General features: G+C 37.1%; 1 protein-coding gene across 2 annotated transcripts in view; it reads left to right on the top strand.

The window, feature by feature from the left end:
- The window catches only part of Dse (dermatan sulfate epimerase), a 60070-nt gene that overhangs the window by 17036 nt on the left and 18282 nt on the right, over positions 1 to 24752 (top strand). For both annotated transcript variants that reach the window (XM_076859820.2, XM_076859819.2), the window contains exon 2: positions 8544 to 9012. In XM_076859820.2, coding sequence (XP_076715935.1) covers positions 8597 to 9012 — 416 coding nt within the window. In that variant the 5' untranslated portion in view covers positions 8544 to 8596. The remainder of the gene's footprint in view (positions 1 to 8543; positions 9013 to 24752) is intronic.

The following is a 24752-nucleotide window of genomic DNA, read 5'->3' as shown; positions in this document are numbered from 1 at the left end:
CTATTTGGGGAATGAAGGTCTCTGGGTGAGTTTTGTGAGCACTTCCTTGGGAGTCATGGTGCCCTCTCTCCCTGTTGGCCTGACCTTGCCTTTCTCATTGACAAGATGATGATGACTGCTACTGTTTCTTGAACTCTTTCTAAATCCTGGCACCCTTTTAATGCTTTAAATATATCAGCTAATTTAAGCCTCATGAAACCTGCAAAGAAGGGTTTTATCCATTTTACAGAGGGAGGAAAACAGGAACATAGCTGAAGATGCAGTGGTGCTAGAGTTCAAACCCAGGAAGTCTGGTTCCAGCTTACACCTTTAGCCACTAATCATGTTCTGAGGTGAATCATAACTAGCATTTTTAAAAAAATTTTTATTTTTTATTAGTTGCTCGAGACAATACAATGATCATGACATATCATACATTTGATTCAAATGGGGTATGAATTCATAACTAGCATTTTTTGATCATCATAAAGTGACACATGCTTTATAGGTGTTATTTAATATTCCAACCAGTCTATAAGAGAAATACCTAATTTTTATTTAATTTTAAATGAAGAAAGAGGTTTAGACAGTTTGTCCAGCTCTTTTCTTCATGAATCTGTATCAGGAATAAAGTTTTACTTCACTTTCCATGAGTATTTCATGGTGTAGTTTAACTGGTATTTGAAATTCTGTAAGGTTGAGATTTAGCTTTTCACATCAATTATACTTATTCTTTTCTTTTTTTTTTTTCTGGACTTTTTAGCCAGTAAACCACAAAAGTGCATTTTCATAGTTAAAACTATTGCTGAGAAAGCTATAACTGGCCCTTGGGACTCTTTCAAGAAAAACTTTGGTTACTTTCCATTGGAGAAATTTTGTAAAAGAAAAAAAAAGGATTGTGAATTTCCTCCTGGGGCCAGGAACAATAGGTTAAGAACATTGCTTTGGATGGAGGGAAATGCTTATTCATCTATATTGTCAGACAGTAGTACAAGCACTGCAGTTTTTACAAAAATCTCAGAAACACAATTTCTTCTATATTTATCCTATAGTTATTTAGAATAATTTAGGATAATTTCCTTGTTCATATCCTCAATTCCTAGCATAGTTTCTGGATTGAATAGCTGCTCGATATATAGTAGAACCAACTGATATTTGCAAGAATTTCTAATTTCCAGCATGGTTAGGGACTTAATGTTTCATTTTAGGGTAATAGTGCACTGAAAAACATGACATGCATCAATTACTATCTTTTAAAGATTCAGGTAAAGAAGTAGCAGATGATGTTTGGTTGGTAAAGTGCTACATACAATAGAATCTACTTATAGCTTCTCAGAAAGTATAATCCTTTCACTTTCCCTTTTAGCCTCTTTGTAAGCAAAATTAAGTGCCCTGCTAGTCTCATCAGAGTCTTCATACCTCCCACCTCTGCCCTCCTTTCTCTTTGCCACCATGAAAATGATTAGGATTTCACTTTCTTTCTGCATTTTTAAATGCTAACCTCTCTTTCAAAAGCTGGATCTTAATGGTTCTTAGTTTTGTAGTCATGTGTACCAGGCAAACCTCTACTATTAATTATGCATTCAGTTTGATAGCCACTGAAGTACTCACTCAAGTGGTCACTGGCAAATAGGGATGGAGCTTTCAAATTGATAGCAGAAAATCTTTGTGGCCATTTCAAACATAATTTAGAAGTGTTATTCTTCTCATATAAGGAAGTTGTAAAATTACCATTGTTGGTGTAGGAAAGTAAGTGGGCTTCATGTTATGTTATAAGAAAATGTATCTCTGTGAAAACCTTCCAGGGGGCAATTATAGATATGTTCTTTGCACCGAGCTGCACTTACCTTAAAACCTAACCAAATGTTTCTCTGATGTTGTGTGTGAAGGTGGTGAGCATCATTATTACTCACAGTGTGGTTTTGCTGTGTGGGCTCAGAGTTATAATTACTCCTTCAGTACTGTGTGTGAATTCTAGAGAGTTCCATATGCTATCATTTCATATTGTGGATTTTTGTTTAGAAATGACTTTTGGGAGGTATTTTTCATTTCACCCTTAAGTAAGGAAACAATAATCCCTCAGTAAAAGGAAGTTTCACTTTGATTAAGAGCTCTTGGTTTTTAAGTTTTTCTTTTTTTGTCTGAGTCCACAGGCTTTACCCATCAGGGAATATAGTTTTAGGGAATGACTGCATGGTATTCAAACCATATGTTTTCTTAGGATTTGACATATTTAAAGGTAAGATTAGATTTATTTCACTACAAAAATTTGTCAAAAACATAGAAGGTTTGATATATGATAGAAGTATCATATTTTGATACTGAGGAAAAAGTTTTCTTTTCCAAAAAATTATTTTAATCATGCATCTAATAAAATTGAAATAGGAAAGTGAGGGAACTTAAAAAATATGTATATTCCATTAATTAAAATATATGGAAATGGTGTCAAGTAGAACATGTAAGGGAGCAAGGTGTTTCCCAAGCATTGATACACAATATAATGATATATCACACGAAAATAGATTTTTCTGAGGGTTAAAGGTGTGATTTTGACCAGTCGAGTTGACCCAGGTCCAAGGTCCTTCCTGTTATCTTTGTCCTGATTTATTCCTCTTCACCAGGAAAGCGTATGATAATTTTACTTCCTTTGTCAATTTCCTATGAACTCAGAAATATTTCTCAATCTGCTTGGTAGTTGTATTTATGGTAAACAGATATGCTGACATTGGAGTTACACTGTTAGCATTCTAGAATGTTAGAATGTCAGTGTGTGTGTGTGTGTGTGTGTGTGTGTGTATGGGAGAGAGTTGATTAGCATTAGATAGCAGCTCACCTCCCAGAATAATCAGCTGAGATACTGATGACATAGACAGCCAAGGCTAGATGATTCTAGACTGAGGTTATCCCATCACCTCTGGCAGTGACAGCAGATGTCCCCTGAGTATTCATGAATCCTTTCTATTGTAAAGTATATTACTGGGAAACAGCTTTACAGCCAGAGATTGTGTTTCCCAGCTACTATGGTATCACTGAGACTTTCTTTTAAAAGAATACAGTAAGAAGCAGTTCCTCTTGTGCATCAGGAATCACTGGTCTTCAGAAGCATTCAAACTCAGTTCATAGCTTTTTAAATCTGTTATTCATTTAGTTGGGGCCATCTCCTCACACCAGCACTTGAAAAATGTTAAGGATCATATGCTTTCCTTTCTAGTGAGTGATGAGCTTACTGTGAATGATGAGTTGAAGAGTTGGGATCACTGTGTTCCAATTTCAGCTAAGTTTCTAACAAGCAGCATGACCTCACCCTAGTCAGTTAACAACTCTGGTTCTCAATATTTGCCTATAAAGTCAGAAGATTTAGTTTCTTTCAAATAAAATGCTTTTGGGGTAGGTTAGTATGAACTTATATGTCTGGAACTTCTCTTCTACTAAAAAATAAATATTTATTGCACCTTTATTCCATGTTGAATTTTAGGCTGAGTGTATCACAGGCATTCAGTCACCCCATGAAGAAGTTACCATTTTATGGATGAGACAATGGAGGCTTTGAGAGTGGAAGTCAGTTGATCAAAGCTAGCAGACAGCTGAACTGCGATTTATCCTTAGGTCTGCCCAACTCCTCACTCCATACCGTTAATCATTATGCTGTGCTCCTTAGATTTGGCACGTACAAGGGTTTTTAATCTATCTTAATTTGGGATATGTTTTACTTTCTATGGGGTGATTTTTCTCTTCCATCCTTATACTTTCTATATTTTCTAAAGCCTGAGGAATTGAAAGAACTTTTGTACTACCATGTGTTTCATTCTATAAGCAGTCTCAGACGATTTGGAAACTAACATCTTTTTTTGAAACTTGATGTACTAGTTTAGGGTTCAGTTCTTTCCCTCTCGGCCTACTCTTTCTGTACTTTCTTTGTTTAAAGATGGCAAAAATGGAACTTCTAATGTTGTTGAAAGTTCTTAACAATTTGTTTGGTTAAAGGAAAGAAACTTGGCTTAGTATTTAGGGGATTCAGGGTCTAATTCAGCCTTTGAAGTTTATTCTATTGGAACATACAATACTGTTTTGCCACGTTTTTAGATTATTGTAAAGTAAAAGATCAAATATGTGACAAGCATTTAGAAGCAGAGAAACAAAATTTTCTCTGTCTGTCAGCAATCACAATATCTGTATGGATTACTGAAATCAGAATTAAAGCAAAATAATTTGGAGCTTTTTGTGGCATTATGAAGATCTACTTAAGACAATTATAATTCGTTTGACTTGGTCTAACTTGGACTAATGTACATACATGTAGGCATCCAGGTAGAAGGATGGTCAAATTACTGTCTGAATGTATTGTCTTATAGTAACAGTGATTCTTAAGTGAATATCCATTGATTAAGTGAAAACTTAGTCATATTTTACTAAGATGTATACAGTAAGATAAAAAGTGGGAAGGATAACTGGATTATGAAAGTGTACGAAAGTGAAGGGGAAGAGGGAAGAGTGATTTTCAGAGAAATGAGGCTCAATAAGGTCATTGAGAAACAGCCTAAGGCATGAATTCTGGATAACTATGTGTTAATAGAGTCAGCTGCTGAGTGTAGCTGGTGGTTTTACAGTATGGAAATGCCCCTTCATGAATTAGGGGCATTCAACACAGTGAACTAAGGAGTGTGTAGCTTGAAAGATTGTCCATGGCATCTCAAAGTTCAGTCTCATTTCTCCCAGGCTCCATGTGTGGGAGAGAGGAATGGTAGGTAGAATGGGAGGTTTGGGATTGGTCTTTCTGGTATACTCCATTGTCTTCAGCATCGATTGTTTCTCTGAACCTTTTCAGAGTCTCCCAAAGTTTCTTCAGACACTATACTCAACAATTTTTGCCATGTTCGTATACTTTCTTTTCTTATTTTTAAACTCGAATGTATTTTACTTTTTATTTGTTCTATTTAGTTATGTATGATAGTAGAATGTATTTCGACACATATATTTATGGAGTATAACTTCTCATTATATATGATATAGAATTAACATTGGTCATTTAATCATATATGTGCATAGGAAAGTCATGTCTGATTCATTTTGTCTTTCCTGTTCCCATTCCCCCTCCCCTTCTTTCATTCCATTTTGTCTAATACAAAGTACTTCTATTCTTCCCTATGGACCCCCGCCCCACATTGCAAATTAGCATCTGCATATCAGAGAATACATTCGCATCCATTTACCAGCAAATGCCATTATTCTGTTCTTCTTTATGACTAATATTCTGTTGTATATCTATATCACATTCTCTTTACCCATTCATCTGTTGAAGAGTACCCAGGTTGGTTCCATAAACTTGAATATATTTTAAACACAAACTTTATATTTTTGTTATAATCTCAACTTTCATATGTTAGTTATAGTTTTTCTTAATGCACACTGAAATAAGTACATAAAATTAGCATAAAACCTGCCTATTTGGGTTCTCTTAAAATTATCTTGAGAAATGCGCTTTTCATTTAATTTTAGCTCTTCTCTTTATAGATTGGGTAGACAGAGAACCTACAGTGAATGATCAAAGGGGAAGTTCAAAGACTGGAAATAGGGGATTTGGAGTAGAATTTTCTAGACAAATGTAAAATGATGGATGGGAAGAACTATGTTTCCCTGTAGGTTATCAGCCTAAAGCAAATTTGGATTAGACTTACATTTAATTTTTCTTTCTTTTTTAAAACATAAAGACCAAAAAATCTACTGAGTAGTGTGTAGGCTACTTAAATTTTTAGACTTTGTGTTTTCTCCCATTAATTTCTTGGCAGAAATTTTGTCTGGAAAATTTCAAACTTGCCTTGGCTTCAAGTAGAGGGGAACAGGATTTACAAGATTTCTTCTTGTTCATGTTAGTGATGAGATATACTCACTAGCTCCTAAACCCAAGAGTTTAGTTCTGAGCCAGCATCTGTGAGTTACCTTTTATATGCCAGATTCAGTACTGAGCCCCATGATGCACAGAGGAAGCCATGGCTCCTGCCCTCTGGAAGGCCAGACATGTGAACAGCTGAAATAGTCCAGTGTGATGCGGTATGTGCCAGATCCAGGAGAAACCAACTCCTTGTGTAGATCAACAAAGGCTGTAATAGCTGGGAGAGCAGGAGGGCCTGGGCGCACTGAGGCAACATACAATTGGTGGCAGGGTCCTTCCTTTCTCCTTAGGTAATCTCCATAGGTGAGTGTTATTCAGAATTTCTGTGGGTTCTGTATTGGCCCACATGATATTCCCAGGAGCCATTAATGTTTTGAATATACAATAACTTGCAGCCTTGCTTCTCTGCCACTTTCACATGAATTTGAAACAAAAACTAGGGAGCCTTAAAAAATAGTTGGCATATTGAGATGGCATCATTTCCAAAACAATATCTGAATGAGATTCTGTGCTTCAGGGTCAACTCTTCTTGTTTAAATATACTCAGGCCTACTCTATGTAACTGGAAGCAATGTGACTGGGATTATAGGGTGAGTTTTGTCAGGTTAGACAAGTTGTCTTTACAGTGTAAAGAACTCTTTAGAGCAGCCCTCACTATCTGAATGACTCCATGTCTGGGTAGCAGGGTGGTATGTGCAGGGTGGGAGAAACAGAATAAAGCAAATCAACCTTTGCCAGTTTAGGGAATGTTTGTACAGAATCTGAGGTAGCAAAATTCTGGTCTCCACTTACCTTCTTACCCTCCCTATAACCTGAGCCCCTCTCCCCTCTCCCCCTGCATCACAGTTACAAACCAATAGTTGAGAGAACTTCAGTTGCTTCAAATACTTACAGGGGCCAATTAAAGGGAACCTTCCAGACTCTTCTGGGTGCCTAAATACCTACTATGCTAATTACATTGATGCCAGCTTCCAGTCTTTGACTTTTGGGGATTTTATAAATATACAGGCTTTCCTTTTTCTTTTTCTAAATCACTGGCAGGACTTTTTTTTTCTTTTTCTTTTTTTCCTGAAAGGAGCAAGAAATAATCCCCTGAGGAGATTGAGCACTACTTCAGACCTAGCCACTTCAGACCTTGCCCCTCCTCAGGCATAACCTTAGAGGACTATTTCTTTTGGCCAGGTCTCTGACCTTGAAGGATCCACCCAGCTGCCTTGAAGCTTTGGGTGCTAGACATAATATTGGCAGAATCCAAGAGTTATTTCTGTTTTATGTGTTTTATTTAGCATGACTGTATTAACTTTTTTTAATTCACCAGACGTTCTGCTCTAAAATACGGAATGCTTCCCCCAAACCACTGCTGTTGAGTTTTCTTATACATATATTTATAGTCTAAAGCACATTTAAGAATATAGAGACTCTTAGAATAAGGTAGCACACACAAGGGATGCCATATTGCCTTTCTCTTGGAGTCAGGACAGGTCGAGAATGTGGATTGACCTTCAGTGTGTGTTACATTTCAGTTTTTTCTCTTGAATGTGATGAGGCAGTTTTTCCTTGAAAAAATAGTTTGTGTTCAGCTTGGGAGGTGGATTTTTCACTGTCGGTTTTTCCCTTTAATAATTGAAAACCACTGTTCATTATTTACATAAAACTGTCTTTTCCTGGTCTGCTTTCTATAACCTTTCCCCTCTTAAGAATTTTAAGAATTCCCTGACTTTCCTCTGGGGGATTTTATGCCTGCTTTATCCCAGATGTGGACATAGACTATGCCGAGGGTTTTTTTAATTTAATTTTATTTATTTTATTTTTTGTGTGTGTGCCTACATTTGAAAGACGTTCTTTTAACCAGTGTACAAATCTACCACTGAAAAAAGGGGATTTTAAGAAAGTGAAGTAGTTGAGAAAATATGTGAACTTGGTTTAAATTTTTGATTTACTGAATGACTCCCAACATCTTGTAGGCAAAATGAAAAAATAGACCATAATTTCAGATAATAAAGGGAAAACACACATGTTTTCAGCATTTTAATTCCTAGATTTTATTTTCTGAATGAAGGCATGTCAGTTTCTAGTCCAGGCAGCCCTGTGTCTGGTCTTCAGGATGGGTTGGCTGATGTCAGCCAGGGAATGCATGAGCTTGGCTGATGTTCATACTCTCTTTGTCCTCTCTGTCTCCACCTTCTGTTCACACAAAGAGAATCTGTAGCCACACTCATGGTATTTTGTCTGCTTACATGTGCATAGATGTCTTGTCCTTAATCCCTGGTTCAGAATGTAAAATGCTAGGAAGACAGAAGTTAGAGTGAAGGAGCCTGTATTAAGAAATACAGGATTTTCTGTTTTTTCATAATGTGTGCTCAGATTCCTAGCTGACAGTTCACCCTCAGCTTTTGGTTATTGTGGTTTATGTATTAATGTCTAAAAAATACCATAAAATCTAAACTTCTCTGCATTTGAGAAACAATGTCAAGGTTTGTTCTTTCCCTACTTGAACAAACATACTGTTTATCTAGTATATTTCTTCCTAATTCATATTTTTGTTGTATTTAAAAAATAAAAATTTGTAAGTTTTGATTTTAATTCTTTTCCTAGTAAGTGAGGTTCCCATCTACCCCCAACCTGTGCCGTGTTCCTTTGAGTGACATATGCTCTTCTTTATTTTCTCATGTAGGATCTTTCGAAGATGGTTTGGCTGCCTTGGAGGTTTGGAGATCTGATGCCACAATGAGGACTCATACACGGGGGGCCCCCAGTGTGTTTTTCATATATTTGCTTTGCCTCGTGTCAGCGTACATCACTGACGAGAACCCAAAAGTCATGATCCCCTTCACCAATGCCAACTACGACAGCCACCCAATGCTGTACTTCTCTAGGGCAGAGGTGGCTGAGCTCCAGCTCAGGGCTGCAAGCTCACATGAGCACATTGCGGCCCGGCTAAGAGAGGCTGTGCACACTATGCTGTCCAGCCCCTTGGAATACCTCCCTCCCTGGGATCCCAAGGACTACAGTGCCCGCTGGAATGAAATTTATGGAAACAACTTGGGCGCCTTGGCAATGTTCTGCGTGCTGTATCCTGAGAACATTGAAGCCCGTGACATGGCCAAAGACTACATGGAGAGGATGGCAGCGCAGCCTAGTTGGTAGATTTTTGTCTTTTTCTTCCTTTTCTATTAACTGCAATTTAAAGAAATGAATCCATCAGTGAAATCTCAGAGACCAGATTTTCGTGTGTTCATGTGTGTGTGTGTGTGTGTGTGTGTGTGTAGGAGGAGTTCTTGTTACTTGTGTTGCCTGTGGCTTATGAGCGGCCTGTTTCAAAAAACACAGTTACCATACCATGTTTCAAGTAAGAAGGAAAATGTTTAGATGCAAATTAACCAAAGAAAAAAGTAATTTGCTGCTTGGGGCATACAGTGTCGGGTTGATTGTTGAGAATTCTTTCTCCTTTGTGCAATCTGCATGTACAGTCATGTATCACTTAACAACAGGGATGTGTTCTGAGAAATGCACCATTAAGTGGTTTTGGCATTATACAGACATCAAAAGGTGTACTTACACATACCTACATAATATACCTATTGCACACCTGAGCTATTTGGTACATGTGTTTAGTGTATATGTGTGGTGTATACAAATACATACATACATATACTCCAGTCCCTTGGAGTACTTCCCTCCCTAGAACTCCAAGGACTACATGCCTACTGGAATGAAGTTTATAGAAACATTTGGGGGCCTTGTACACATACACATGCCATATATGTGTGTGTGTGTGTATGTGTGTATATATACATATATATGTATAAAATGAAATTATATATTTATATGTAAATATACACATTATATATATGTGTATGTGATCATATATATAGAATGTGTATATGTATATATAAATATATAACTACATTTTATATACATATGTATATGTATATGAACATTAGTAGGGTTTTTTTGTTTGTTTGTTTCTATTTCGGTATTAGGCTTTGATTGATCTCTCCCTGTGATTTAAACTTTTGGCTAGCAAGAAATTTCAGCCAATTAGGACTTATATGCATTTTATGACAATAAATAGCTACAAGTCAGTATGATGGATTACTAACAATTTAAAATAATATTCTATCCAGTAAACAACCAGACTGTCCAAACCTTTTGGAAAATCAGTGTTATAGTATAATTGTGTGAAGAATTCTAACTATGTAATAGTTTACTTTTAGAGGTTTACAATTCAAGAACAAGCTTCAAATATCTTTTGATTAGCTTGAATTCATTTTATTTGTTTATAATTAATGTTTCCATCTGCTTCCAGAAAGATACAGGCTGAATTGACTAAACTAGGCATTCTGTAGTTATTTTTAGTGATACTGAGTTTTAATATTCATTCATGATTCAGTTGCACTAAAAAGATTTATATGATATAAGAAATATCCTTTGAAAATTACAGAAGATGCTACTTGTAATAGGGATGATGAGGGCGCATTTTTAAATGCTTAGAAAAATCAATGAATGCAAGTAATTTTGTGATGAATTGCATCTTTCATAAATTATATTTTGTATATCACAGAGGTGAAGAATAGTGATTTGTGAGTTTAATAAGTATCTAAAATTTCTTATTGAAAAAAATTATGGAAGAGTTGTCATTAAATCCATATGAGAACTGAATTTTTTAGCATTATTGTTACGTATATATACTAATTTCGAAGCTTACAATATTTTAGGATGAGAAGAATCTTTTATTGTTGTTGTTGTTATTACAGAGCCTAGCCATGTATGTGGCAGTTTCTAGTTTTGAGTCACATTAGCTGATCTTATTCTTGATACCAAGAGATAAAAGATAGATGGAAAATGTATCTGGTATTTGAACTATAAGATTATATTATTTAGTGTTGCAATAACTCACTTGACATTCATGCAGTTCATTAAAATGGCAACCATGTTTATCTTGTTTAGGGAAAAAAAACCCTTTAATGTTTACAAGGGTATTTTTTCTTTTAAAGTCCTTTTTATTTCAGATAATTGAATTCTGACAGATTAAGATATTGATGAAAATGTCCCATAGACATTACTGTAAAAAATTGCCTATTTTGGGATGGGGATATAGATCAGTTGGTAGAGTGCTTGCCTTGAATGCACAAGGCCCTGGTTTGTATCTCTAGCACCACAAAAAAATAAACAAATAAATAAATAAAATCATCTATTTCACCTCAGAAAAGACTTAACATTGTGAAGTGCCTTTTCTAGTGGATATACTTTTAACATAAATACAATAACATAGAGAATTATACAAGACTAGTATGATTTTATCATTAAAATACAAAACATTCAGATGTATTAATATGAACGAATATTGTTATTTTAGAGGATTAGATATCTTCTTTGATTGAAAGAAGGAAAATAGGTAACTTCAGGAAAATTTTTAATTTTCACATAATTTCTACAGGTTCAGATTTACTGGTCATTGGAGATGTATGGAAATTGATAAAAGGATGAATACTTTATTAATGGTAGTATTGATAAAAATAGGTATAATTCTATGCCATTCTCTATAGCCAACAACCAATCTATGACTTAATGGATCTGAAGTTGACTCTTTTGATCTCATGAAGCTGAAGGATAGAAACTAAGGGTATGCCTTTACAACTAGTTTCTAATTCCAAAAGTGATCAGTAATAGTATTATTCAAATAATAGTATTTGAACATTTCAAATTGTGCATTTTAATGATTTTATGAAAATTTCAGCTTTTTAAAAACTGAAGAAGGTTTTAACAACTTTTTAAAATGGATTTTTAAAAAAATCCATTGACTGGATTGTCCTCATTGACTTATTCATTAAATCAACAAACATTTACTGGGCATTTACTTTGTGTTGTACACTGTTGAACGCTAGGGATTTAAAGATGAAGAAATGGCTTAGTAATTTTATAATTTGCATCCAGCAGAGGGATGGATGGATACCCAAAGCATTGGATATTAGAAGTATTTCTTCTTCTCAGAATGAAGTGTAAGGATTATTTAGTGAGGGGTTTCTTTAGTTTTCATCAATGATTGACTTAAACAGTGGTATCCTGTTTCACTCTAGTGCAGTGGGAAAGTACCCACTTGGAATAATCCTCTGGGCCTATGTGTAAATTCTATCTCCCCACTCTTGATCTGTGTTACATCAGATTAATTTTCTTAGTTTGAGCATTAGTGTCTTTCCCCCACTTTTTTGATACAGGAGATTGAACCCAGGGGCACTTAACCACTGAGTTACATCCCTTCCCCTTTTTATTTATTATTTTGAGACACAGTCTAAATTGTTCAGGGCCTCGATAAATTATTGAGGTTGGTTTTGAACTTGAGATCCTCCTGCTTCAGCCTCCTGAGCTGTTGGGATTATAGGCATGTTCCAGCTGAGCATTAGTATCTTGAGTGATATATAGCTGCTATATCTAACTCCTAAGGTTGTTAGGAGGATTAAGCGAGAGAAAAATAGTGTAAAGTACTCAGCAAAGGTCTTGTAACCTAGAAAGCCTTCAGTAAAAAACAGTGACAGTTATGGTAGTTACTGCTGCTATTATTTTACCTAGTGCTTAGACCCTGTTTGGCTTGCAACTTGGTATGTGTAAGCGCTAAGGAAACAAGTTTTTATTTAGAGACTTTACCACCTGTATTCAAAATGTTCTCAAACTGGATCTGTTTAATTCATACAATTTTCCTTTTGTATTTATTCCGTTAAAGTTTTTAGTGATGCTCCCCTGGGCCTCTTCTTAACGCAACACATTAATGGTAGCACCAGTGAAGAAGGCTCTGGGGAAAGTGACAATGGTATGTCTTTTGTCTGAAAGTGCATATGAGATAAACATGATATAGATTTACTAATGTGGCTCATTTCATTGAGTAGTAAATAAGGAACTTCAAAGTTTACCTCTATAAATAAGTTTAAGAATTTGGGCCATCATGGAAGAAAAGTTAAATGGAAAATACTATATAATTGTACTGTTTCCATCTAATTTACCACAAAGTAGAAAGGGAATCTAAAAGATTGATAAGAATAATGGTGGTGATTGAAAATGGACAGCATGTATTTTAATTGTGTGTGTTTCTGAGTACCCAGACCACTGGGCACCACAGAAAGATGAAGCGTATCTGTGCACTGTGTCTGCCTTCGAAGGACTGCCCACATTCTTTCTCAGAAGATCTCTCCTTTTTTTCTGGTTTCTACTAATCCTCACACATTGTTTCTTTCATTAAAGTAACAGCTTGCGCTTAACTTGGTTCTAAAAATCAGATTTAAAAAAGATAGTCTTTTTAAAAATCCTTTTAAATAAGGATTTTTCCTCTGTAGATCTTGTCTTCCAAAAGGATTTAGATTGCACTTAGATCTGCTTTATCCAAAAGCTCAATTAGAACTTAACATACAACACTTTTAGAAGGCATAATGATCTAAGGTGATAAACCCAGGGCTGGTAACAAGTACACTTAAAGTGAATTCACTCTTTCTATAATATCTCCTAGTCTGTGTAGCCAAGTTCTGTGTATGCCAATTGGCACATGGGGCTTATTTTTAAATGATTGTTTCCTGAATTCTAGTCTTACATGGTTTTAAAAAAAAAAGTCCTAACAGAAATATTGCAAATATGTAAAATCATCTTTCATTTTTTTTCCCCTCAAGAGCTTAAACTTTGAGCTAAGGATATAGCTCAGTTGGTAGAGTGCTTGCTTCGCATGCACAAGGCCCTGGGTTCAATCCCCAGCACCAAAAAAAAAAAAAAAAAAAAAAAAAAAAATGCCCCAAGAGCTTAAACTTTAAGGTAGGAAAATAATAAAAACAGGATTTACAGATTTAAAAGAAATTTTTCAAAAAAATCAGTTTCTAGAGTGAGTTTGTGGAGTACTTTTGTAAAATTTTCATAATATTCCTGTATTTTCATTTGCTTATTTGTGCTTGTTTGTGCATGCTATCCTTCCCTATCTTAAGGAAATGTAAAATACAAAATTCAAATTAAAAGTATCTGAGAAGCCAGGCCTGTTGGCTCATGCCTGAAATCCCAGCAACTGGTGGGGCTGAAGCAGAAGGATCACGAGTTCAAGCCAGCCTCAGCAAAAATGAGGTGCTATGCAACTCAGTGAGACCCTGTTTCTAAATAAAATACAAAATAGGGCTGGAGATGTGGCTCAGTGGTCGAGTGCCTCTGAGTACAAGCCCCAGTACAAAAAAAAAAAAAAAAAAGAAAGAAAGAAAGAAAAAAAGTATCTGAGAAATAAAAGAGGGCGGGTGATTGGGGACATCAACCGGAAAAGGCATAACTCAGTTGCTAAAATATGTCTTACAGACCATGTCAAAAATGGGCCCTGAGGGAGTGTGTGTGTGTGTGTGTGTGTGTGTGTACAGCAACAAAGAAAGTAAAGCTTCCTTAATTTTCAAGTTTGCAGTGTACATGAAATTAAAAAGCAGGTCAGTTACTCTGTAAAAGTATTACTAATCGCAGGGTGCTGTGGTGCATACATGCTTGTAATCTCAGTGGCTCAGGAGGCTGAGGCAGGAGGATCACGAGTTCAAAGCCAGCCTCAGCAAATGCAAGGGACTAAGCAACTCAGTGAGACCCTATCTCTAAATAAAATACAAAATAGGACTGGGGAGGTGGCTCAGTGGTCGAGTACCTCTGAGTTCAATACCTGGTTCCAAAAAAGAACTAATAGTCTTTGCCGGAGGATCCCCAAAGAAATTTCATCTAGGATTTTCATGAAGAACCCTCACCATTCTAATAAACACTGTTACAGTGCATGTGTGATGAATTGCATGAGGGTGTTTTTCACACCACAATGGACTGTTTTGCTTATGTGTATGTCAATGGAGGATGTCTTAAGAAAATTTCATTAACATATACAGGGGTGGTGGGGATGTAGTTCAGTGGTAGAATACTTGCATAGCATGTGTGAGGTTCTGGATTTGTTCCCCAGTACCAGAAAGGGGGGGGGGGAAAAAGCCTGGGAAAGCAGGTTGGGGATGGAGAGGATGAAATTATGGTTTAGCCCAAGCTACTTTTTCTTTTAAGTCTAGCTTAATTCAGTAGAATTTTTTATATATAAGGAAATGAAATAACTTGCATGTTCATCAGGCAGCCTACTGTATATCTCAGCCAAGCTCTTAATATGAACTTGACATCATAACTCCTCAGCATATTCTCACAACAACAAAACCAAAGTCTCATTGAATTATTGGAAAACACCTCAGAGCCTAAATCACTTAAGAAAGATATAATTAAGTTTACCGTATTTCACATAACCAAATAGGACAATGAATGAAAGAGATTTAAGATAGGATTGTATCAAAGGGAATATACTTACGCCTTGGTTGATGGCATAGTTATCCAGTGTGCATTTCCCAGTAGCAGACTTTTCAGGGTTTTCCTCTTAAATTGTAAATGATGGGTTACAGGCCTGGTATAGTGGTCTTTGGAGGCAGATCTATATAGTGCTTTCATCTTGGCTCTGCTATTTTAATTAGCTGTGTGTCTTTTGGGAGGTTCCTTAACCTCTGTAAACCTGTCTCTTCATCTGTAAAATGTGGATGTTACCTCCCTGCTAGGTAATGCACATCACAGCTCTTTAGCATTATGTGCTTGGTACACAGGTTCACAAAGAGTTTATCATTATTACCCGTAAATAGTTGTGAAGATGAACCTTTTTATTTATCTATTTGTGGTGCACAGTACTCCATTTTGCCTACTCTGTCATTTGATGGTGGTGTTTTTTGAAGTATTTGTTGTGAATCATTCTCTCTCCCTTTCCTTATAGTATTTTTTTTTTTTTTTTTTGCTTACTTATCATCTGACAGAAAATAAATCACAGGGGAAAGAAATTACCTCACTCTTGCATTGGAGCCAGTTGGCTACAGGAAATCAGGAGAACTGGTGGGAGAAAGAAAGAAAGTTGAACTTTTGGACAGAGAAGTAATTGTATTTTTTCCCCCTGCAACAGACTATTAAATCTTTGCCTGTAGATTGCAAACTTCTGGATGGTGACATCTGAGGGTGTGTTTGCAAAATAAAATAAAATAATAAAATAAAGAGAGGAAAAAAGAAAAGGCTCTGTCACATTGAAGTGAACCAGCTGGTTTCCCTGCTGTATATACAGAAATGAAGAGTGGGCCCGCCTTCCTCAGCATTGCCTGCCTGCTAGGCTCCAAATGCGTTTCCCTGCAGCTGTTTCTCAGGTCTTTTACTTTTCTAAATTGCAAGTTAAGACTGAGAATCAAAAGCGGGGAGGAAGTAGCTGGGCCCCGACATGTGGAGCCATAGCACCGTGAGTAAAAAGATCAGGTTTTCCTCTCATGACCTTTCAGCGATGGAGGCTTAGTCCAGAATGCACCTGGAATCCATTAAAGTGGACTCCTGGAAACAAATGTGGGGCTGTCAGAAACCCGGCCCCCAATTCCCCTGGCTTTTTCTCATTCATGTTTTTCCTTTCTCTTTCCTCCACACCCTCCTCCCCAATGTTTCTGCCTTTCTTTTTCTCTGTCCCTTTCATTTTGTGACCTAAAGTAAGTTCTCTCCAAGCCTCAGATCCTTGGAACCATGAGGGTAAAATAACTGGTGGCCCAAGCCTTTTACATTGATCAGATTCTTTATAATTTACAGAAATGCATGTGTTAGGAACCTGGCCATTAGGATTTCCTTTCTTGAATCCCATTTCGTAAGCAGGTTGTTGCAGCATTGTTATTTTGTTTTGGACCAGCAGACCTGTCTGTGGCTGAACTAAGCTTGTGGAGAAGAGCTGAGGAGAAGCAAAGTCAGGTGTGCAGGAGAGCTTAGCATCATCTGTCTGAGAGTGCTGTTGAGCAGTCGTGTGTAGAATAGTCACACTCTACCTGGGATACCCAGCTAACCTAAATTCTTGCTGCTTAACTAACTTGAACTCTATAAACTCTTCTCCATCTATTTCAACTTCAAAAGAGGTTAAAGTAGTTCTAATAATACTTTGTCCTATCAATAACTTTTAAGATATTTTCTGACAGCTATTATCACACACAATTAAAAAGAAATCCAAAGTGAATTTTCTTTGTGGAATCTGTTAGGTATTTGATTCTAAGACGCGGTGCCAGCTTGCTCATGCTTGTTAAATGTAACATAGGCTTTCAGAGTATGTCACTAGAGAAGAGGTGTCTGAAGAAGGAGCCAAGGAGTTCCCAGAAAGAAGGTGGAAGTGGACTCCAGACCAGTGAGGTCCTTGCCTTATGTGACAGAAAAGAATTTCAGCACATGTCAGTCAGACACATAGACAGAGGTTTACTTATTTAGGAAAGTTGATAACACATTGAAGGGAGAACATGGCCATGTCAAGAGAGACAGATTTGGGGTGAAGCAAGGGAAACACATTCAAGAGAAAGTGGGGGTTCATGGCTCTTCTTTTAAAGGAAACTTGGTGAGGGCTGGGTATGGGAAGATATGCAGGAATGATATCCATCTGGTGATTGAAAGACAGTTTATGGTGTTCTAGTCAGAGTTTGGGTCCTTAAGCTGATGCATTATCTTTATTATCAGTAGATAGTACTGGAAAGTCCCCTAAATTATAGGTTTCTCAAAATATCAGGTCTCTCTTCACTTAATCTATTTATTAGGGGAGGAATGCTAATTAACAATGCACAAATACATTTATAGATTTTCCAGGAAGTAACAGGCTTGGAAAAGAGACTTGCTTGGGGAGTGACAGGCTTGGAAAACCATGCAGAACTTCTGAATTGAAATTTTATTTCCTTGTCCTTTATGTCTCCTTTCTATCTGTTTTCTAATTTCGTCTATCCTACCTCAAACTGTGCTCAAGGGCCAGAAGAATCCTTGTCCCTCTTTTAATAAGGTGGTACCCCTAACCTCATATTACAAACACAGGTACTATGAATAACGTTCCGCACAGTCCTTGTAATCTGGCTTATAAATTTTTCCAATATAAAAACTTGGCAAACAGCTATTTGGATTTTGTGTGTTCCTTGTCCCATATCTTAAGGGAAAATGTTAGCTGGCCAAGTGCTGCATGTATATCTGTAATCTATTTCAGAGATGTTTCTTCATATATTTTTGAAGTTGGCTTTATTTGTGGGATAAAATAAGTATTCAATTCTAATACCACTTACGATGTGAAGTCTTGCTGAAATTGCATTCTTGCTAATGCTATACAGATATTTAAAACAGCTGACAGTAATAATGGCATGATTGTGTTCAGAGTCTCTTACAAAACTGGGTAGTTCATTTTACCTTGGGTATCTTCAGAATGGCCTTTTACTTTTTCATATTTTCTGCCATATCCATGAAGGGAACCCATTTTAGCCATGACACAGGATCTCTCAACCATCTTCCCTTCTTTCCTTTGTTAAAGTCAGCATACTGGCTTTGGACAGCAGGAGGAGACAGTCAGGGGCCAGATCATTGCTTATCCCACAGGATCCTGTGGTTTAGAACTCTTTGTGTGTATGATGGTCTGGAAGGGATGAATCAGGAAAAGAAAAACTAGTTTTAAGCTTATAATATTAGTCTAGGAGGGAAATGAAGACCATAATTAAGACAGTGAATGAGGAGAAGAAGGAATGAACTTTAACAACATTCAGGAAAAGAAAGTCTAACCACACTTGACTGAATCTAGTATACTGTCTCTCAAAGTGTGATTCTTGGAGCACAGGGAGTGTCCTTGCAAAGACAGATTCCAGGGTCTTCCACCAGACTCACTGAATCATGACTTCTTGGAGTCATACTAAGATTCTGCACTTGTAACATGTTTCCTATGTGATTCTCAGGTACACTTGGAATTTAAATTGTAAGAGAGAGGGTGGTGTGAAGCATGGTCCTGGGGGCTGGCTGCATGTTGATGCCCAGATGATAGAGACTTTAGGACAGAGATAGGGTTTGTGGGACAGAAAAGATGACTCTTTTATTCATATGACTTTCTCCTATCTCTTTATCTTCTCGTTTTGTTGATATCACCACTTGTGGGGACAGATAACTGTCAAAACCCTCTGTCCCTGTTGTGGTTGTAAGGGCTCATCGATGTCCTCAATGCAGATATTTTAGTGATTATTATTCCCTTTTAGGACCTTTTGACCATATCGCCTAATGTTTTTTAAAAAAAAATTGTATTTGTTTTAATTAATTATACATGACAGTAGAATGCACTTATATACTTTGATATATCATACATAGATCGATATAATTTCTCATTTTTCTGATTATACATATTGTAGAATCACATTGGTCATATAGTCTCATACCTACATAAAGTAATAATGTCTGTTTCATTCTACTATCTTTCTTATCCCCACGTCCCCTGCCTTCCCCTCCTTTCACTTCCCTCTACCTAATCTAAGGTAATGCTATTCTATTTTTATTTTTGCATTACAATTCTTAATATACATATATACCACAATTTTTGTATCTCGGTTTGTATATAAAGTATGTTGATATCCAATTCAAGTTATCTCCTAATTCTTAAACATTTATTCTCTCCTGCCTTTACCTTGGATATCTTCAGTTCCATGGCTTTTGCATGGTTGCTGCTATACTCATTACCCACAGTCATTTTTCCTCTTCTCTCCCTTTTTCTGTTTTTCGCTCTTGCTACTCTGAATGCATTTTGCTGTTGGTGCTTCTTCATTGTTGAATGTAGGCAAGCACATACAGGAAAAGGTATCATTGAGAAGTAAAAAACAGATCAGCCTGTTGTCACCTTCACCATAATACATGCCCCATTCAGAGTTTGCAGATTTTCCTTTTCTCATCAATTCTATAATTTTATTGTTCTCACTGGCAGATTGACATGCAGTCTCTCCAGTGGTCCACTTGAATTACTGCACTGCATTTTCAACTCTGCCCTTATTCTAGAAGCAGTAGGTTTACAGACCAGCCCTGAGCTGACTTTTCTGCCTATAGGTATCCCAGACATATTGTCTCGTTCCTTCCACCTTTCTGTCTGTACCTATCTGGACTTCATGTTTCACATTTATTCTTTCTCTATTACATTTTTTTCTAGTCCCTCCCCTCCTGGAAATTCCCATTATTATTATTTTTTATTTGACTTATTTGTTTGAAGTAGTATCTGGGTTGCTCATCTGGTTGTCTCACCAGGAGTGCATGTCTTCTAGGTGTGACCCCAAAGAAATTTCTTTCCAGAAGCCTCCTGGACTCTGCCCTTACTCAGACAGTGTGATTTGGATGTTTCAAGAAACCTGCGGAAAACCCTCATAGGATATTTTGCTTACATTGCAATTCTTGATTTGTCAGTCTCCCCACTGGCACATAAGCTTAATGGGGGTAGCACCAGCATGTTTTAACCTTCAAGTTCTGAGAACCTGATATGGTATACCTGCCACAAAGACACCAGTAAATTATATCAAAGGAATAAATGAATGATTTATTTATTGATTGATTGAATGATTTATTTTGACTGACAGTCTAAGCTTGCCAAGAACAGAAGTCTTGAGGCTGCACACAATTTTGACTCTGATTTGATGCCTGCACAATATGGCTGCCCATATTTATTTGACCTCGCTTTTACTCTGAAGACTTGTCTTTGTCCAGCCTTTTGTCTGTCAACCCATAATTACAGGGACAATGTACCTGCAACCCACTTGGAGACCCTCAGAAGGAATGTCAGGATTGACATCTCTGTGCATAGCTCACTGAAGAATCTCAGGTTTCCTGCTCTTTGAAGTGCTCCCTCATACCTGTATTCTTGGTCCCTTGCATTTGGGCGTCCATGATCTTATATGTAGGTAATGTCCAAGTGTGTTCCCAATCAGGTAACCACAACAGAGCTTTAATCTTATTCACTTTAAAACCGACTGCTTCTATCTTTGAAGTGAATGGTAGAGGTAATGCATTATTGGAATTAAGAGCAAGGACTGTGGAGTCAGACGGCCTGGGTTCTAATCCCATTTACAAGCTGGGTGACCTTGATCATGTTACTTTGGTTTTTCTATGGTTCAGTTTCTTCATCTGTAAATTGGAGACAAATATGATACTCCACTCATAATGTTAGAGGATGAAATAAGTTAACAAAACACTGTGAGGCATAAAGTAAGTGTTAGGGGTTATTATGTTTATTACATTGCTTTTATTTTGCTTTCTTACAAATATTGCCAACAAAAGCCCTTTTCATTTATAAATAAATGTATGTACATATTCATTTTATATAAGCTTAGCATTAACTTGTTCTGTTTTAGACATTTTGTTAAGAATTGGGCATACAAAATTTTGAGGGCAAGTTACGCATCCAGCTGTTGGTCTATGGAATGTATAGAGCAATAGACAACATTATCACAGATGATAATTGTTGCCATCAGGAGAGTACAGAGTGTAATGGGAACACCCAGGAGTACTTCTCGCATCATTAGAGCACTGAAGGTGCCAAATGGTGAGGGAAGGGAGCCACCTTTGACTGTTCCAAGCAGAAGTAACCAATGTACAAAGGCCTGGCAATGTAAGAAAGCAGAATAGCTTTGAGGAACTGAAAATTTAATGTGGGGAGTAGACAAATAGCTCTGAGGTTTTGGGTAGAGAACCAGATGCTACAAGACCTTGTCTACCATGTGAAGGAACTTGTCCTTTTCTTTATAATCTATGTGAGGCCATGGAAGAGTTTAACAGGGCAGTGAATGATAAGATCTGTGTTATGAGTTAACCTTTTCACTGTAAAATAAAAGAATACCAAAGGAACAAATGTGTAGCTTAATAAAGTATATTAAATCAAACACTGGCAGCCACAATACAGCTCAAGAAACAGAGCTTTGCCAGATACCTCCAGAAGCTCCCCCACAGGTTTGTCCCAATCACAATCCCCCTCCAACACCCACACTCAAACACCACCCTGACTTCTGCAGTCATCAGGTCTTTGTGTTTCTTTTTAGTGAATCCATGTATGCATACCTAGGCATTATAGTATATATAGTCTTTGTTTTTTATTCAATTTTTTTTGAGACAATGTCTCACTACAGTGCCCTGGCTGAGTTCAAACTCCTAGGCTCAAATGATCCTTCTACCTCATTGTTGGACTATGGATGTGCCACTACATGTGTCCATGTGCCCTTAGTCTTTGCTTCCCCCGCCCTCCCAGTTCTGGGCATTGAACCCAGAGTCTATTGCATAATAAGTGAGTGCTTTACACTAGCAGTACCCCTAGCTCCATCTTTGCTCATTTTAGAAATGTCTTTTAAGACTTATTATCTGCCGGTTCCCTTGCATCCCTTTATTTTCTTCACACTCAGGAAGAACCTGAATAGGTTCTGAATAAAACCCTACATAATTTCCCACAGTCTGGATGTTGCTGATTGCATATTCAAGTGACCCACTAACTCTACCCTTGGGTTTTCTTACATACTAACAGCTGGATGCCAGTTTTGGTCATTCTCCTGTGGTAGATTTGCATTTTAAAAGAATCTGATCACATGTGGCAGAAGATTGTAGAGGAAGACTATCAGGCCTTTTGAGTTTATAGAGATGAGAGCCTGGAATAAAAAGGAAGTGATAGGTTCTAGTGATAAGACTGAGTATTTGGGGGCTGGGGTTGTGACTCAGTGACAGAGCTCTTGCCTAGCATGTGTGAGGCACTGGGTTCAATTCTCAGCACCACATATAAACAAATAAATAAATAAAAGTCCATCAATAATTAATAAAAATATTTTTTTTAAAAAAGAGTATTTGTATGACTTTACATGTCTGACAAAGGGAACAAAGAAATTTTTTTTATGGAATGCTGAGGGGATGATAAGACCAATCAGTGAACTTGTAACATTTGAAGCTGTTGGAGAATGCTAATGAAGGGCTTTGTTTTGGATATACCAAGTTAGAAGTGCCTGTGGACCTAGAGAAGAAGTCTAGTTCATATCTCTCAAGCTTTATTTGTAGCTACTTCCTGTGGGTATATTGTGATTTAAACACATAAACACAGTTATCACCAGAAAAAAATTATTTAATAAAAAATGTCTTCTAGTACAGTATGTAAGTTTCCGTTAATGTTAGAAAAATGTAATAGGGAAGTTCAAAGATCAGATTTAGTTAAATTATTTCAACCACAATAAGTCAGTGAATTACAGCTAGAAGAATGAGAGGAAAAGTCAAGGCGCTAGCACAACATTGCAGCCACATGGGTGTCCTCAGATCCCTTTCTGGAGCTGAGGCCAAAAGGAAATGTTGTGCAGGCATCAGAAGGAAAGAGTATAGAGAGAATTGTGATGCTGCTTCTGTAGCTGAAAAGGAAGAAAAAAAAAAAAAGATTTCTTGATGAACTATAGATAGTGATTTGAGTTTGGAACAACTTAGCAATTTTTACAGTGAATTCACTATTATGAGAAAAGTATTGGGAAAGGAAGAGATAAGAATCAATAAAACCATCCCATGTGGCCAAAATTTTATATTAACTTCAGTGTCTTCCTATCCTGAACTATTGCCACAATTTTTTCAAACCACATAAAGCTTATCTACTATTTCAACTTAGTGGAGCCTGTTGATGTGGGGAAGGTTTTGAAGTGTAACTGAATCCAGCTTGAATTTTTTCCTCTCTGCTTTTCTAAGGGCCTGTCAATGGTCAGAGAAGATGGAAGGAATGTGATTTCATTCAGTATCAGGGGTCAGTTTTTATTTTTAATATGACAGATAACTCTAGATTAAAAGTTAGATAAGTCAAGATAGAGAACAGCAAGAGTGCAAACATAATTGGCCTATGGAAGATATAGACTAATAGTATTAATACAGTTGATAAATGGCTGTGATTGGCCAAGCGCAGGGTGTAATGGGAAGACCTAGGGGTACTTTGCCTATCATTGGAGCATTGGGAAATTTTTTCCAGTTGGAGCCTGAAGAACAAATAGGAATCAGCCAAGTTCCAGACCCTCTGCTGGAAAGGGAGCCAGTAGGGAAAGTGTTTAATGCATTTTGAAGATAGCTCACAAATTTGGCTCATGAATTGAACTTAAATTTATTCTGATTCGAAACAACATGAGATAACACAATCCACAACACTTTTTTTTATGATTCACAAAAAAGTTACAATTTGCCTCCCCCCCCCATTTAAAAAAAAAATTGTTTTTAAGACGTCATCTTTGAAATTGTGTCCTAGGACATAAAATAAATATTATTGGTACAAAGTCCTTCCACAGGTTAATTATTTCATTATCTCTCTTGAATGTAAACTGCTTCTAAGCCACACAAACAAACAAAAAGTTTTAGAGGGCAAGGGATGCTTTTCTTGCTTTTTTTCCACATAGTGATTAGGGTTTTCTTTTTTGTTTTTTTTCCTTCCTAAATTGGCTGCCTGAGCCCATTTAGTGTTGTCACATCTGCTGCCATTGTACAGCACCTTCTGCCCTCTGCTTTGAACATTCTGAACTTCTCTTGTTTCCTGGAGTCCTTCCTTATGGTCTCATAGTGGGATATTCCCTCAGTGCTGGTTCCAGACCCTCTGCTGGAAAGTGCCTAGCCAATCAGGGTTTCAGCCTCACTCCTTCCACTGAAGCAGGCTCTGGGTCCAGGTTCTCTTTGTCTGCAAGACTGGTTTGCTGGGTGGTTATTATGTTTGTCCTTGAAGACAGTAGCATTCAGACCTTTTTTGACTGTGACCCACAGTAATACTTACTTACGTACTTACTTATTTACTTTGGTAACTAAGGATTGAACCCTAACCACTGAGCCACATCCCCAGCCCTTTTTAATTTTTAATTTGAGACAGGATCTTGCTAAGTTGCTTAGGGGCTTGCTAAGTTGATGAGGCTGGCTTTGAACTTGGCGATCCTTCTGCCTCAGCCTCCTGAGCTGCTGGAGTTACAGGCATGCACCACCACATCTGGCAGCTCTTACATTTAAATCATGCTTGGCACTCTTGCTGTTTTCTAGTTCATTCTGTTCTATTTCATGGAAATCA

This window comes from Callospermophilus lateralis, chromosome 6 (genome assembly GCF_048772815.1).
Source record: "Callospermophilus lateralis isolate mCalLat2 chromosome 6, mCalLat2.hap1, whole genome shotgun sequence".
Classification (NCBI taxonomy): domain Eukaryota; kingdom Metazoa; phylum Chordata; class Mammalia; order Rodentia; family Sciuridae; genus Callospermophilus; species Callospermophilus lateralis.
The sequence above is the reverse complement of the archived record's forward strand: the minus strand, read 5'-3'. Positions and strand labels throughout refer to the sequence as shown.